The sequence below is a fragment of the Rattus norvegicus genome, chromosome 6, assembly GCF_036323735.1.
Source record: "Rattus norvegicus strain BN/NHsdMcwi chromosome 6, GRCr8, whole genome shotgun sequence".
Lineage (NCBI taxonomy): Eukaryota > Metazoa > Chordata > Mammalia > Rodentia > Muridae > Rattus > Rattus norvegicus.
Window position 1 is genome coordinate 78880676 of NC_086024.1, and position 18248 is coordinate 78898923.

Genomic DNA, 18248 nt, shown 5'->3' on the forward strand with positions numbered 1-18248 from the left:
GGCCAAGACTTGGGCACATGCCGATAGTCCCAGTGTTCTGTAGTTCAAGCATGGAAGATGAGGGATGCGAAGTCATCCTCTGCTTTACAAGTAAGTGCAGGGGCAGGCCTGAAGATAGCATTTGGAACTGCTATAACCATTAGATTATAGGTGCAAAGAGCTATCACAGATGGATATGCCATCACATACTGATGATAGAAAAAGGAAGGTTTTTTTTTTTTTTCATTGCTAAAGAGGGACATACTTGTTTAGTTGGAAAATTTCCATTCTTATTTGGCAAAGTTTAAACAAAGAGGAGGGGACAGAGACCATCTATCTTCTGACAGAACACAAAATTACAAATAATAAATTGTATCTATTTATAAAAGATTTTATATACCTTCTTTCATAGAAGTATTGGCAACAACAAATTTGATTAAGAAACACCTGTCTTCAGCAATTGGGGCGGGGGGGGGGGGGGAGGCACGGGAAACCATGAAAACCACTGCTTTTTCTTTATCTAGTTCTCGTCTATCCTTTTGGGGGGTGGTAGGCTATTTTAGGTTTTTGTTTTTTTTAACAGAGCTTGGCATGTAGCTCAGGTTAGCCTCATACTCACAATTTTCTACCTCATCTTCCCAAATTCTTCAATTATGCCCAGCTTGTGCAGTCCACTTCTTTTTTTTTTATTAATCATTTCATTTGTTTACATTTTAATCACTATCTCTTCCTGGTCTCCCCTCCACCCAATCCCCACTTTGCCTCTAAGAGGATGCTCCCTCATCTACCCACACCTTCTCTCCTCTAGCACTATCCTTCTCTAGGGTATCAAGCCTCCACAGAACCAGGCATATTCCCTCCCACTGATGCCAGATAAGGCAATCCTGTGCTACATATATAGCATGAGCCATGGACTGGCCCATGTATACTCTATGGTTGATAGTTTAGTCCTTGGGAGCTGAGGGGGTCTGCTTAATTGATATTATTGTTTTTCCTATGGGCCTGCAATCCCCTTCAGCTCCTTTAACCCTTCTCCTAACTCTTTCATTGGGGTCCCTGGGATCAGTCCCAGGGTTGGCTGTGAGTATCTGCATCTGTCTTAGTCAGGTGCTGGCAGAGTCTCTCAGAGGACAGCCATACCTGTCTGTTACGCACATCTTAGCATCAGCAATAGTGTCGTAGGTTTGGTGTCTGCAGATGGATCACACAGTAGGGCAGTCTTTGGATGGACTTTTCTTTAGCCTCTGCTCCAATTCTGTCTCTGCATTTCCTTTAGACAGGGACAATTCTGGATTAAAATATTTTAGATGGGTGGGTGGCCCCATCTAAACCCATCTAGGGTTGGTAAAGATTTTTTTCCAATCTGTAGGATGCCGACTTGTTCCTATTGACAGTGTCCTTTGCCTTACAGAAGCTTTTCAGTTTCATGAGGTCCCATTTGTCAATTGTTGATCTTGGAGCCTGGGCTCTAAGATCTGAGTTCTGTTCAGGAAATTTTCTCCTCTGTCGATATGTCCAAGGCTCTTTCCCATGTTCTCTTCTATTGGATTCAGCATGTCTGGTTTTATATGGGGCCAGGGCCAGAGGTGGCGCTTGATCCACTTGGACTTGAACTTTGTACAAGGAGATAAAAATGGATCAATTTGCATTCAACATGCAGACCACCAGTTAGACCAGCACCATTAGTTGAAAATGCTTTTTTTCCCTTAGCTGGTTTTGGCTTCTTTGTCAAAGATCAAGTGACCACAGGTATATGGGTATATTTCTGGTCTTCAATTTTATTCCATTGATCTACCTGTCTGTCTCTGTACCAATACCATGCAGGTTTTTATCACTATTTCTCTGTAGTTTAGCTTGAGGTCAGAGACAGTGATGCCCCCAAGAAGTTCTTTTATTTTTGAGAATTGATTTTGCTACTCTGGGATTTTTGTTATTCAAAATATATTTGAGAATTGCTCTTTCTATCTCTGTAATTGAAGTTTTGATGGGGACTGCATTGAATCTGTAGATTGCTTTGGGCAAGATGGCCATTTTTACTATATTAATTCTACCAATGAGCATGGGAGGTCTTTCCATCTTCTGAGGTCTTCAATTTCTTTTTTCAGAGACTTGAAGTTCTTGTCATATAGCTCTTTCATTTGCTTGGTTAGAGTTATGCCAAGATACTTTATTATGAAGGGTGTTGCTTCCTTCATTTCTTTCTTAGCCCATTTATCTGTTGTGTAGAGAAAGGCTATTGATTTGAGTTAATTTTATATCCAGCCACTTTGCTGAGATTGTTTATCGGCTGTAGAAGTTCTCTGGTAGAATTTTTGGGGTCGCTTATGTATACTATCATATCATCTGCAAATAGAGATACCTTGACTTCTTCCTTTCTGATTTGTATCTCCTTGATCTCCTTTTACTGTCTAGTTGCTCTGGCTAGAACTTTGAGTACTATATTGAATAAATAGGGAGAGAGTGGGCAACCTTGTCCTGTCCCTCATTTTAGTGGGATTGCTTCAAATTTCTCTCCATTTAATTTGATGTTGGCTGTTGGTTTGCTAAATATTGATTTTATTGAGTATTTCTGCATCGATAGTCAAAAGCAAAATTGGTCTGAAGTTCTCTTTCTTTGTTGCGTCTTTGTGTGGCTTAGATATCAGTATAACAGCGGTGTCATAGAATGAATAATTCCCTCTGAATTGTTACATTTAAAGACTTTTTTTACACCCCCCCCCAAATCTTCCTAATCTTCCACTCTGCCTCAGTTCCACTGGTGCTAGAATTATGGGCCTGCATCACTACTGCTGGCTTAGTTATGACTTGACTGTCCATCAGTGTTGTTTTTTTTTTAAATACATCAAACTACTCTAAAATAAAATTTACTCGAACTTTAGAAGAAACAAAAATAATTAACCAGGTGGAGATTCAAGTCATGATTTCTGCTTATCAGCTTGGTACTAATTTTATATAACTTTACCATATAGCTATCTTTTCTTTTGCCTCTACCTACCTCCATGCCTTCAATCTGCTTCCATGAGTCACAAATGCAAAATCAAACAATAACTCAGATCCCTACAAATATAAACTTATAAACTCATCACATCAAAATGCATTTTTTAATTTAAAGGTTAATTCAATGTCTTCTAAATGTGTGTTCTATGGAGCTTAATTCTATTATATATTAAACTGTCAAAAAGTTAGACAAGTGTTTATTCTGAAATAAAGGTGAAAAGTATTGGATTATGGAGTTTTTATTTTTTAAGAGACTTCTAGAATCCTTCAATAGGTTAGCAAATACTATGAGTCTTTAATTATTTCCTTTTTATAACTTATTATATCTTAAAAAGTATTCTAAACCTTGAATGTATCAGCTTGCAAATGAGGGCTTCATCTTAAGTCAGTTTTCAGGGAAATGAGAATTTGCTTGCCTCTTATATAAGTTCTAAGAGAAAAATAGTTTCAAATTGAAAGTAACTTTAGCTATGCTTTGACATTGTGTATATGCATTTGCATAAAACTTTGGTGGTAAAGTTAGCTTATGAACAAAGTGGTTTTAGAGAGTTATGTGTGTTTTTTAAATGCACTTTCTGAGATAATCCACAGTCTAAAATGATACTGGGCACAGGGAGCTCATGTCTATAAGCCTAGTACTCTGGATGACAAAGCAGGAGGATCGTCATGAGTTTGAAGCCAGTCTGAAATACAGACTTAAGACCATGACCAAAAACAATAAATATAAATAAACATAATTCTGATAAGCAAGATAAAATATTTTGTTCTAATATATTCTAGTTTGTCAACATTAACTAAAATATTTAAATTAGTTATAGAAGGCATTTTATCTCAAATGAGAAAAATGAAGGCAAAACCCAAGCACTTGAGAAATTGTTTAAATATTATCTATAAATATTAAAAAGATCTTTAAAAAAGATCTGTATGACTTGTTTATAACAAAGCAAGAATTATGACAGAGAAGCTTAAGGCAATACTTGGAAACTTTGGAAAGAGACAACCTAGCCTGGGCCCAGTACTTGGCAGTAGAGCAAGAGGATCAAGGTCATCCTTCATCCTTAGTTCAGAACCAGCCTGGGCTGCATGAGACTGTCTCAAAAACAGGATGGGCGCTTTTACAGGCATACTTCATTGCTCCTTCAGTGTGGACCTGGTGCCTCTTTTGTAGAATGACAGTACTTACTATGGCCAACGAGAAACCCAACCCAAGGAAACAGTCCAGACTGAGAACAATGATCAGATTAACTTGAAAGTGGCAGCACATGGTGCAGTTTAAGAAGCAAACAACTCTTAGTGAGCCAATGAGAGCCAACTGCAAATGGCAGGGCTTGACAGAACAATTTGTGGTTTGATGGAACACCAATTAGTGAAATGAACTCACATGCACAGGTGGAAGTGGAGGGAACAGCTTTAATTGGTGCGTTCTAGCAGCATGTGTCTATAAACAGGGGCCTGCTGCTTCACTCATGAGTTGTGTTACAGACCAAGAACACATTCTCAATTAGAAAGCAGAGATTTGGTTCCAACATATCCTGCCCACTACAGTATAGGTCTTTGTTCTTTGGTTCCCTCACCCCATTTCTTTACTGTACAGAAATAACTGGCGTGAATAGTAGAGAGGTTTCCCTTCAAGTCAAGTATCTTATTTAAATAAAATTCTTGTATTTTTTAATTAGCACTAAGATAATTTGTCAAAAATTTGAAGTTTCAGGTAGGAAAATTTAGAAGTCCCAAAAGTTCTAAAAGCAAAAACAATCTTTCTGACAGTTTTTAAAACAAGAAACTTATCTGATTCGATCCAAAATTTAAGAATGGCCAATTTCTTTTCAATTTTTCTAAATAAGTAAAAAAAAAAGTTTGTATTACATGTGCTAAGTATATATGCTTTTGAAAGCCTGAATCAAAAGAATTTATCTGGTTACAATAACCTAGTTTTTCAATTGTACCCAATTCATGTCAGTCAAGCTTTGCTTTGTTGGCCAATTTAAGTAAATGAAGTACAGTTAGACATATGCAGACAAGAGCGGTGCTATTTGCCTAGGAAGGAACAGTGTTTGAATGGAGCGAGAAAAATACAAAATGTTTTCTATGTCTAAAGACAAAATTATTTATTCATTCATTTATTTAGAATAAAGGGCCATATTTAAGAAAATTATGTACCATTTTTCTCATCCATTAAAGTGTGCATTATTCCATTTATACATCATCTAACTGTCCTACAGTTTCGCACTGGTACCCATAAAATTTACTCATTTATCCTCATCAAATACTACAGTCAAGATCAGATGGACATGGTGGCACATGCCTTTAATCCTAGCACTCCCCAGGGCAAAAACAGGTGATGTCTGAGTTTGAGGCCAACCTGATCTACAGAGTGAGTAAATCCTGTCTCAAAACAAAACAGTATCAAGATAAAACAAACAAACAAAAAATCCTATGGATCAGCCAAGGTTTGAATTGAGGCCAAATTTCCTATGTTACTTTTGTCATTTAACTGCAAAACCAAATTCCAATTTAATTATAAACTATTTCCAATTTATAATATTATGGTTTCAAAATAATACTTGATTATCTCCCAAATATATCATAATATGAGGGTGGGCATGGTGGCTTGCCTGCTCTCCCAGTACTTTGGAGGGTGAGGTGAGAGGTTCAGTGTGAATTTCAGGCCAGCCTAAACTGTGAAGTTTTAGATTAGTCTGAGCTATAAAGTAAGACCCTGACTCAAAACAAGAACAACAGTATTGGAATACTATCCAGAAGTAATTCTTACTGATTCCACTTAAAAAAAATGCATATATCCAATAACTGAATGCTTTGTTACATTTTGAGAAACAGAAGTATGTTCTATCATTCATAATTCTTAAAAGACCATCAAACATAAAATATGTTTAGATATATTTTTATACCTACATATAAGAAATTCTCAATTATTGTCATCCTGCTGCTAATTTAGAATCTGGTCTTAACGGGATTACAGATGACAGAGGGATATTCACTGAAAATAACATTAACACAAATGTACCTTTTTTCACAGATCGCTCAGTCCACTGGAAGCTAAAGATATGGTTTAAAAAGAAAAAATGCAATACCACAAAACACTAATACTTCTTCAAAACCAGCAATGTCAGAGATACACCCAAGCAAACTGCTGGGAAGATACCCAATAATGTCTAAGTAAACTGAACTATCACAGTTTGCACAACAACTATACTCAACTCAAGTTTGTTCTGTAATAAAGACAAGATACTGTATAGATACACAAAATTACTGAAAGGCAATACTAACCATGTTGATGGAGTAAAAAATGATTTGTGGAGGTGGAAAATGAGTGGTAACTGGCATAAATAACTAGGGAAAATCTAGGACAATGGAAATACTCTATATTTTATTTGAGTGATGTTGTATTTGCAAACCCATAGGAAGAACAACAATATCAACTAACCAGACCCCCCCCCCCAACCACAAGCTCCTGGGGACTAAACCAACCAAAGAGTACACATGGTGGAAAACATAGCTCGAGCTGCATATGTAGCAGAGGATGGCATTGTCTGGCATCAACAGGAGGAGAAGCCCTTGGACCTGTGAAGGTTCATTTTCCCATTGTAGGGGAATGTCAGGGTGTTGAGGTGGGAGTGGGTGGGTAGGAGTGGGGACAGGGGATGGGGATGGGAGACAGGGAAAAGAGGATAACATTTGAAATGTAAATACATAAAATATCCAATAAAAATAAATATAAAAGAAGAGAAAAACCTCACTACACTGTGTCCATGCAAGGTATCTTGTACTGAATCTAATCAAGTAGCCAAATTGAGCAGGTTTTTAAGTTCTTTTGGAATTGGGGCTACATGGAATGGCTTTAAAAGAAGTTCATCCTTTGAATTCTACACATTGTTTTATCTAATATAAATCCCAAAGTAATAATTAGGTTATATGTTTTCTCCAATGACTATATACCCTTAGTTCCATAAATATAGAAGATGGGGGGGGGAGATAATATTTTAAGATTTACCATATAGTTAATCAAAACAATAAAACATTAAAAGTCAACATGTCTCTTGTGAGACATTTATGATACAAATATTCACTAGTATATTTTTAATCACCTGAAAGAAAAAAATCAAACATAACAACTTGGTCATTTACAATAAAAAATATAAGACATTGGCACAGCACTAAACTTAGCACTTCCAGAATGAACTGCAAGAATAGCATAAGAGTTCAAATAACTCAAAATGTTGATTTCTCAATTATTTTCCAATTTCCCACCCTCCTCCCAAAAGAAATTAACTTTGAAGAGTTTATTTGATTTAGCAATTTTGAAAGCAGAGGATTAAAAAGTGAAAAGGGCGGTGCAGAAATTAGCAGAGGTGGCACTACCTGAAAGCTCATCAGAAAGGGGAGTGAGAACAATATCAGGCAAGAAGGGTTTGGAAGTATGGATCAGAACAGGAGCACTTTTAGCACTGCGAATATAGGCCGATGGCAGAGCACATTCACCAATGGATCGGCTTCTCATGGCTTTAAAAGGAAAAGAAAGAAGTGGGGAGGAAAAAGAAGAGTGACTATAATGAAAGGCTGTGTCACAGAAAAAGCAGCAACAGAGAGAACTAAAAGGCTCAAAGGAAGGAAACTAACTTAAAACATTTCAGCACAGCAAATACTGGCAAGCTGTAAGAAAGGAAACCACAACACACATTTTGAATGTAATTCTTTTGGTGTAAAGCAGGAAAATGCCTATTATTAGCAATTACAATGAACAGCATTTAAAAAAAACAGCAGACACTTTAGCACATTTTCAAAAAAAAAAAAAAAAACAAGAAATGATAAATTTATCAGGTGGAAACCTTGAGAAATACTCAATATCATTAGTCCAAGGCAAATCCAGCAAATATTTGATCATTTCTCTGAGAAACTCTTCTTAAGAAAGCTGAATTTGACTAATCATTTCTATTTTCATATTTTTACTCAAATAAAATTTTCTCATTACTAATAGGTCCTTTTATGAAAACTGTGTCCTAATTTACTCTTGTGTTTGGTAGTTGTTCCCAGTGAGAGAACACTGAATCAAACAAGTATCTCACGTTTACACTAAAGTATAGTAGTTCAATTTTAAAGTTTTAATTAGAAACATTTATAGAAGATAGAATTTAGAACAAGATTAAGAAGCATGTTCATGAATCAGGCATGGCTCCACAACTGTAATCTCAGCACTAGGATGTTCAAAGCAGGAGGATTACAAGTTCAAAGTCATTTTCAACTACACAATCAGTTCTAGGCCAGCCTGGAAATCCTGTCTGTAAAAACAAAACAAGTATAAACCACTAACAACAACAAACACAAAATCAGGATCTTTAGAAAAATATATAATCTGAGTTCATTCAAATAATAAACATATAAAAATTTCAAAGTATCTTTTTAAATACAAAACTTGTGGGCTTCTTTCCAAAGAAAGTTACATTTTTTAATTTCATAGAAGAGACACTAAATCACAAAGATAGGAATTTTTGTAGTTTATGTAGTAATAATTAGTGACTTAAACTTCCTAATAATGTTAGCTTCAGTTTACAGGTTGCTGATTAAATGAATTTATAGGTACTGCTATGTAAGAACACAATGCTTAAACTGTATTGCACAGTACTATGTATATAAGAAGAGAGAGAGAGAGAGAGAGAGAGAGAGAGAGAGAGAGAGAGAGAGAGAGAGAGAGAGAGAAGCTGACAAATAGACAAACAGGCCGACCTCTTGGCAACAGGGCTTTTACATTTTCCTGTAACCAGAATGTATTTCCTATAGATCCTTGCCATTTTCTCTCGCTTACTCAAATCTATGTTCTTGGGCTGGAGAGATGGCTCAGTGGTTAAGAGCACTGTCTGGGGGGCTGGAGAGACGGCTCAGTGGTTAAGAGCACCCGACTACTCTTCCAGAGGTCCTGAGTTCAATTCCCAGCAACCACATGGTGGCTCACAACCATCTGTAAAGAGATCCGATGCTCTCTTCTGGTGTATCTGAAGACAGCTACAGTGTACTTATATATAATAAATGAATAAATCTTTAAAAAAAATCTATGTTCTTAAATCATATGATAAGCCTGTCTTGATTTAAATGTCTTATTCTCCACTTCTGCTATTCACTAATCCTTTATCTTGCCCTAATTTTCGTTGTAATGTACTATCATCTGTTAATGTTTACTGAATCTGTAAGCTGGACATTAAAACTGTAAGTGCCAGTGATCATTTTTAAAATTTGATTTGCTTTATCACTTCCCAATCTTTTAACCAAGATCAAGTACCGTTCTTTTTTTTTTTTTTTTTTTTTTTTTTGGTTCTTTTTTTCGGAGCTGGGGACCGAACCCAGGGCCTTGTGCTTCCTAGGCAAGCGCTCTACCACTGAGCTAAATCCCCAACCCCTCAAGTACCGTTCTTAACTATATCCTTAATGTTTACAACAGTGCTTCAGTACTAAATATTTAACTTTTTTCCATTCAAATATGTAAAATCGACTGTGGCTAATCCACATTTAGTTAAGCACAGTACAAAGGCAATGTGCTCTAGGCCTCTATGTGTATAAAGGGTCTTCTGAAGGCGTATAAGAAACTGGTAAGGGCGTCTGCCTCTAATGAAGTAAACTGAGAGGAAAAGAAGGAGGATGAGAGGGCATAAACAGAATGTGTGTTCTTTTTCAGACTCAAATTTTAAGCATATTCATTCACCTTGAAAAATATAAAAAAGTAATTTTAAAAATTAAGAAATTAAAAGTCATGGTAGTTCACATTAGTAATCCTAGTACCCAAGAAGCTATGACAAAATTCTTTCAAGTTTAAGGTTAGTGAGTTTCAAGGTAGCCCAGGGTTCACTGTAATACCCTGTCTCAGAGAGCAAGACACAAGCAAACAAGCAAGATCTAGCAATATTTTAACTTGAATTTTCAAAGAATTTTCCAACTTTACACATGTTTCTTTCTTAGCAAACCTTTAATGCGTTAGTTTTTGTTTGGTTGACATGAAACCTGAAATACTATCAAGCAACTCTGTTTCAGCGGGAGATGCATTACCGCTGCCACTAAACAAATGAAGTACTTAAAACCTAGAGAGGGGAGACAGTGAGATGCTCACGCATCACAACCTGAATTCAATCCTAGGACCTGATGCAAACAGAGAACCAACTCGAGCAAGTTGTCCTCAGACCTCTGTATGCATAAGGTGGGAACACATATGTGCATACACAATAATTAAAAAATTAAAGCCTAGAAAGTTTAATAAATTATCCAAGGTTACCTACATATTTAGTAAAAAGAGTAAGAAAGAACTTGGGCATAAGCCCTCCTCACATCTCTCTCCAGCACTATGCTCTCTGCTGTAGTTTAGCTAAACTACATGGCTCTGAGAGGAAAATAAGACAGCTGCCAGTTCTTTAGTATGTTGTATTGTCTTAAGCCTACAAGTGCTTCCCACAGTGATCCTACACCCCTACAGATTTCTTCTTGGCCTCAGTTGCCTGCCAGTAGAAGGTATGAATTAATTTCCTGTTGTCCTATTGGGAGTTCCCAGGGCCAGTAAGATTATGTAACTATAATACTGAAAGTTTGCTATCATCTCCATGTTTGTGGATAAATTTACTTAATAAAACATATACCAGCTCATGCTTGAGTTCTACATTTTGAATCCAAGTTCTACTTTTTGAATTCTATAAAATGACAATTTGGAAACAAAGAAATCTATAATAAACTACATAAACACAAGAGTGCATATATTAAAGGCACAAAGGCTTATAAGCATGCTATTAGGCTAGAAGGATTACTGAGAGAGGGGATTTTTATCTCCCAAAAGAAAGCAAAATGTACACTGACAGCATCTACTGTATTGCTCTATTTAATTCCCACGGTCTTAAACGACATACCAACAGTTTTTTGCCGTACTATACTCCTGGCCTTCTCAGTTCCCGGGGAGCCAGTAGTCGTTGCACTTCTCTGTCTCATGGGTGCCTGGCCAGGCTGATCGCGACTCCATCCTCTAGAAAATGACTTGTCAACTGAAACTTTCTGAAATTCATGTCCAACTCCTAGAAATGCAATATTAGTATGTAGTATATTGATAACCTGATGGCTACCTTTAAATTATCAGGAATATGTCATTGTGGATTTTACAGCTTCCACGCAATTCATTATAAAGTAACTACAAGGATTATTTTGAGTTTTGTTTTATGTAAAAACTATATTTAACACTAAGGAAGACTTAAAATTACATTATATCACAAAAAATAACCCATTATAATTCTCTACTATCCAGAGATAAAAAACAAAGTGAATGGAAATCATCTTGCAGTGACAGTTTCTAATTTTTTAACAACAACTTGAGAAATAAATGATGCAGAAAAGGTAGTGTGGGCATAAACTTAAGTATCAAGGACAACCACGTGAATATGAAATAGGACTTAAATAGAATTCCTAGCTAGCAACTTATTCTTAAAATGCAAAATACTATACATGATAATGATATAATTATGCTGCTGCCTCACCTCAATTTAACATTATGCAAATATTACTTCACACTTAGAGAATGTTTGCTTGTGGTTTAAATTAATAAAATGCTTTCAAGAGAATTTTTCAAGTAATTCTTTGATATATTTAAAAATAGAATAAAATTAAGTCATACTTTCAGTTATACCTAAAAACTATTTATACTAAAAAGTAAATAAGTTTTATAAATTCTGACTTGGATTAATCATTTAAAATATAAGTTAAGATTCTATACTGTTTAATTAAAATATAAGACTGACCAAAATACATATTGAGAACATTCTTTATCTCACCAAAAATTATTATTGATCTTAAAATAATAGTGTATTTCCGTATTTCATTGTTAGAAATTTTAAACCTCCAGGATAAATGAACAAAGATTAGAAAGAAACGACTTGCCCCAGCACTCTTCCTGGCCTGGTTTTCTCTAACTCAATTATTTAAACAAATTCCTATGGAGAATCTTTGAACAACTCTTACCTTTCCCTTTGTGCTTTTTTTGTTTCTGTTCACTGAGCTTATCCAATGGCAAATCACTGAGATCCAAACTATATAAATTCCTAGCTAAAACTTTAGTTAGTGTCTCCATGGTCAGCGACCACTCAGTGGCCAATTCTTCCCAATAGGTCAACGATGACAATACTGAAAGTAAGTCATCCCAAAGTTCTCGAGAAATGTATACATTTAGATTTGCTTTGATCCAGGCAACAATGAGAGTCTACAAAGACAAATATTCAGAAATAATAATTAGATTTATTTGGTGTATGACTTCAAAATAAATTATTCAATTATTTTTATGTAAAAAGCAAAAAAATTTAAATCATATAATATCCTTGCTGTAGAAGTAACTCATGAAATTATTGCTACCTGATAAGAATTTCAGGTAAGTGATTACCAGTTCCTAGTACTCAAGGAATGCAGACTGAACAGGACCCTTAATGTATAACTTCCATGCTGCATTGATTACTGCTAAGTAAAAGCAATGTAAAGAGATGTTTCTATATTATTTAGTGTTCAAATTGAGTTCTTAAAATGAAAAACTTCAGAATACATTTCCAAATTAAAGATGGAAATGACTATACACTTTGGAAGTTTGACCACTGCAAAGGGAGGAGGCAGTCCTAGAGAGGTACTTAATGAATCAGTCTTGAAAAATATGTAAATTAACCTAAAAGTTAAAAATTATATTTCATTCTAGAGAGACTGCTCTTCCAGAGGTCCTGAGTTCAATTCCCAGCAACCACATGGTAGCTCACAACCATCTGTAATGGGGTCTGATGCCCTCTTCTGCTGTGTCTGAAGACAGCTACAGTGTACTCATACAAGTAAAATAAATCATTTTAAAGATACAACAGAAACTAAGAGCATTTTGTAATAAATCCAGTAGCAATATCAAAAGCTTACTTGTAAGAGAGCAGAAAATACTGATTACCCAGTACTCTTTAAGGTTTTATGAACTGCTACTAAATATATATCATTGTTGAAGAAATAAGTCAAATATAAATTTTCAAAACTTTTAACTTCGTGAATTTTGCTAAGGAATTATTATAAATTCACACATGAAATGTAAAGATAAAATTGAAGTGATTAGTAATCTTTCATCCTATCTCTAAATGTTCAAACTACAAAAAATGTTACTTTGCACAACAAGCTAAATTTTATCTTTCTGTAGCTCCCATCACTGGATTAGCTATGAAAACTGGGAATTTTCTGAAAGTTTAGATAATACATGTTTCTGTTTTAAAAGTTAATTTAGCATCAGCAGAGATTTTTAGGTGAGAGATTAAAAACTGTGAACTGCAAAAGGCCAAAGTAAACAGTTACATTTACGGCCAAGGACTGGAAATAGCCTTTATCTCTGACATTAAGAATCATTCTAACTGGGGACTGGAGAGATGGCTCAGTGGTTAAGAGCACTAACCGCTCTTCCATAGGTCCTGAGTTCAATCCCCAGCAACCTCATAGGTAGCTCACAATCATCTGTAATTGGATCCAATGCTCTCTTCTGGTGTGTCTGAAGACAGCTACAGTGCACTCATATACATAAAATAAATAATAATTAAAATCATTTAAAAAAGAATCATCCTAATATGTAATTTCATTTAATGTGTCAGCATAAAAATATTCCATATTTCAGAGTTTATAGTAAGTTTAAAGTCAGCACATAATCTTCATTTTGAAATATTATGTAATTTCTGTATGATCGAAAATACCACTGACACTTAAGTTCTAGAAGTGAGAACAGCAAAGTCTATGGGGCAGTTTGGTTATGTACTGTATTTTTATTACTATGGAATGGAAACGTTTGTCCTAATAACCCCAGAGATTCAGAAACTGATAAAACACTCAGGCATTATAGAGTTCTCTGTCAGCTTTCTGAACCACAGGCAATCCACATTAGAGGTAAAATAAGCACCTTACTCTTCATTGCAACATTTTTCTTCCATTAGGTTGTGAATTTGTATGTAAGGGTATTTAGACGAGCGACTCTTAATTTAGCGCTATAAAAGATCCTGTAATATGAACTAGCTTGTCATTTACAGCATTTTCTTCTATTTTAACAAGGTCAGCTTTAGTGAATCTCTAAAAATCAAACACATCTATCCATCTATTTATGTTTATTGCCTGGAAAAGTGGTCCTGCAAGTCGACCTGCCAGGGTCATGTTTTTTTTCCCCTGGAACTGCAGAAAAGCTTGTGACGACATCTTCAGTACAGACTCCGTGACTCTGAGCAACACGAGTAGCATCTGTTCCCTTAAAGGAAGAAGATCTGTTAATGTTTCCTTATTGCTTTGGGTTAGTGATCAATTTTCATATTAATTTGTTGTAAAAATAACGTTATTGTTGGGATAACTCAAACACTCAATTTTTGAAAGACTATTAAGTGTTTAGAATTTTAAAATAAGTAATTTAAGTTTGTAAGCACAATGCCTTCAGGTACAAATTGTTTTATATTTTTAATAATGAACATTTAGGAAAAGAGAAAAGGTAAAGCTATTGCTGCTTTTCCTCCCCTCCCCCTCCTATTTGTTTCTTGAGACAGAGTCTTATGAAACCTAGGCTGGCCTTCCTACATAGCCAAGAATGACCTTCAACTCCTAATCCCCAATTCCATCTCCCTAGTACTAGGATTACAGAAGCCTGCCACCATGTCCTTTCCTCCCTTTGGTTTCAGTGATTAAAATATTACGTATATGTAGTATATGTAAATATGTATTTATGTATAAATATATGTGTGTATGTGTATTGTGTATCTGTGTGAATGTATGCTATATATGTGCAGGCACCTGAAGAAGTCAAAATAGGGCATCAGATCCCCCGGAGCTAGAGTTACCAGCAGATGTAGGCTGCCCATTATGGGTGCTGGGAAATGAACTCAGATCCTCTGGAAGGGCATAAAATGCTATTAACTGCTGAGTCATCTCTCTATCCCCATTTGACAATTTTAAAATCTTTTGTTCTATATGTGTATCAGAGACAGAATTAATTCTAACATTGTCCTTAACTTAACTTTCTCCTAGATGCTTCCTACTAACACAATAAAACCACATCTGATATTTGAAGAAGAAATTTACTAACACACCAACAAATGAGACTAATAGCTTGGCATACTGGAATACACCTACAGTCTTTGGATGACTGAGGCAGGAGGGTGGTACATTTGGGACTGGCCTGGGATACCCAGTAAGACCCTCCTCCCCCAAAAAAGAAAAGATAAAATGAACAAGAAAAGAAAAGAAAAAGGAACCTGACAAGAGAATTTTAGTTAGTATAGAGGCAAGCTAGAGCCCAAGTTCCTATCAGTCTCCTCCTTAAGGGCCATTTTGCAGTCCATCACTAGGCACAGCTTTAAGAATGGCCTTTTTAGAAATATGGATAAAGCAGTAGTATGTCGCAGAACTAGACACCATTTGGGTGAAGAAGTGAACACAGAATCAAATAAAGATTATCACTCAGATTTTTTAAAAAATGTATCTTGAGGAGTGGAGAGATGGCTCAGCAGTTAAGAGCACTGTGTGCTCTTCTAGAGAATCCGGGTTCAATTCCCAAAGACAGCTCACAACTGCCTGTGACTCCAGTTGCAGGTGAACTGACACCCCCATACATATAATTGTAGGCAAAACACCAATGCAGATATAATAAAATAAATAAATCATTTAAAAATGTATCCTGAGGCTGGAGGTATAGTTTAGTAGCAAAGACTTGCCTATATTGTATGAGGTAATCTCCAGTATGATTAACCGCCCCCCAAATACACATATAGAACAAAATGTCAAATGGGGCTAGAGAGACGGCTCAGCAGTTAAGCAGATAAGAGCATTTTATGCCCTTCCAGAGGATCTGAGTTCATTTCCCAGTACACCACAAACATAGTTATTATTCACAGAATAAAAATCTTACGCTTCATACTTTTTATCTTGGGCTTCTAGCTTAGCTGTATGAAATGAAAGTATAATTACATGGCAGTTTAAAAATAAGCTTTACTTTATTACAGTCTAACTTTAACTCACTCATGTATCAGGTGACTTTATAATTTGTAATACAAAAAGAATAACTTTAATCAATACAGAAAAAATCTCATAAAGTCACTGTAAATATGTGGGTGATTGCCTTGGGTACCATGACTTCAGCTTTAAATGAACTTAAAAGAATTATGTGGGCTGAAGAGATAACTCAGCAGTTGAGAACATGGGCTGTTCTTCCAGAAGACCCAGATTTAACACCCAGAATCCACAGGGCAACTCACATCTGCCTGTAACTCCAGTCCAAGGAGATCCAATATCTTCTTCTGGCCTCTGCCAGCACCAGGCATGCATGTGGTATACAGACATACATGCAGGTAAAATATTCATATACAGAAGAATAAAATTTGTTTTCAATTAAAAATATGGAATAATCTCTAACCATCATTGATTCAAAACTTATAGAAAGAAAAATAAAGAACCAAAAGAAAAAAAAAAAGAATGCTTCAGTTTCATATGTTTTTCTGTCTCTGTTTCTTGAGAGAGTATAGCTATATATAGCCCAGGTGAGTCTCAAATTTGCAATCATTCTGCCTCTGCTCCCCAAGTGCTGCCTTACTAATATGTGCCTTTTTAAAATGAGAAAGACCATAATTCAAAATCTGCTTACCATTTACCACAGGTTGTATAAACAAAGATCAGTCACTTAATATCCTCATGATTAACTCAAGGAGACACACATTATTAATGAATAATGTGATCAGTATGCATGTGAAATCACAGAAGCATCCTCAGCATCAAATGTCCCAAGTATGTCGATACATGCTTCTCTATAGAACTCTCTAAGTACTTCTAGTGAAGGATGTTTACAAAACAATCTAGAGGTCTAAGAGATGGTCCACAGGTTAGAGCACTGACTGCTCTTGCAGAGGAACCAGGTTCAATTCCCAGTACCCACACAGAAGCTCATAACCCACTGTAACTCCAAGTCCGAGGATCTTAAGAGGGAGGTCCTCTTCTGGTCTCCAAAGAAACGAGGCATGCACATAGTGTAGTCATATACATGGAGGCGAGACACTCATACACATATAGATCTTTAAAGACATGTCCTAAGCACTAAAACATATATTAAGCATATCTTTTAACCAAGTATCCCTGCTTTTGTTGTTCTTTTTTATTTGGGGGGTTTTTACTTGGGTTTTTGTTTGTTTGTTTTGTTTTGTTTGTATAGGGTTTTTGTACAGGGTTTTTCTGCACAGCCCTAGCTGTCCTGAAACCGAAACTTACTCTGTAAACCAGGCTGGCCTCAAACTCAGAGATCCATCTGCATCTGCCTTTTAAGTGCTGGGATTAAAGACGTGTGCCACCACTGCTCATCTGTGTTCCCGATTTTAAAAATAACTCAAAAGAAAAAAAAATGTAAGGATGTCCACTGTCCTATACTCCCTCCACCCTAAAATTAATATATATCTGTGTACACACACACACACACACACACACACACACACACACACACACCTAATAATAGATGTTGGTTAGGTTAGCTCTAGGCTTGAATTCCCAGCTACTAAGGAGGCTAAGGCAGGAAAACAATAAATTTAAGGACGCCCTGAGCTACAAAGTGAGGTCAAGGCCAGGATGGACAACTTAAAGAGACCCTGTCTCAAAATAGTAAGGTGTGGCTTACAATTGTAATTCTGGCACTCAGGAGGCTACAGTAGGAGAGTTAAGTTCTAAACCACAGCCTGGAGAGGTGGAGCTAAGAGAGGTTCTAGCAACAGCATGGTGACTCAAGCCTATTTATAATGAGATCTGGTGGTACCCTCTTCCGACTTGCAGGGATACATGTGGTATAGAACTCTGTGTTATAGAACACTGTATACATACATATACACATACATAAATACATACATACATACACATACATACATTCATATATACACACAGAGAGACATACATGTGGTACAGAACACTGTATAAATAAATAAGTCTTCAAAAAAAAAGTTCCAGGCCAGCTTGGGCTACATGGATAGACGGCAAAACCATTTCTGAAAAACAAACAAACAAACAAACAAACAAACAAACAGCAGAGTGAACAAAAACTAAAAGGACCCAAGGAACATATAGCTATTCATTCAGGTTTGGTCTTTTGCTATGTACTGTAAAGCTAAGTGCCCCACCCCCACCCCAAAACCTGGTTACCCCAGAGATCAGAGAGTCCCCGTACACCCAAGTAATGTATGTGACCTTGCCTCCAAGTTATTTCTGATTGGTGAATAAAGATGCCAACA

General features: G+C 36.1%; 1 protein-coding gene across 1 annotated transcript in view; it reads right to left on the reverse strand.

Annotated features, from left to right (window-relative positions):
- Positions 1-18248, reverse strand: part of Ralgapa1 (Ral GTPase activating protein catalytic subunit alpha 1) — a 274933-nt gene that overhangs the window by 168122 nt on the left and 88563 nt on the right. Inside the window, exons 14-16 of the mRNA NM_020083.4 lie at positions 14119-14248; positions 11974-12211; positions 10875-11036 (exon numbers count right to left, since the gene is read on the reverse strand). Of these exons, the coding sequence (NP_064468.4) occupies positions 10875-11036; positions 11974-12211; positions 14119-14248 (530 nt within the window). The remainder of the gene's footprint in view (positions 1-10874; positions 11037-11973; positions 12212-14118; positions 14249-18248) is intronic.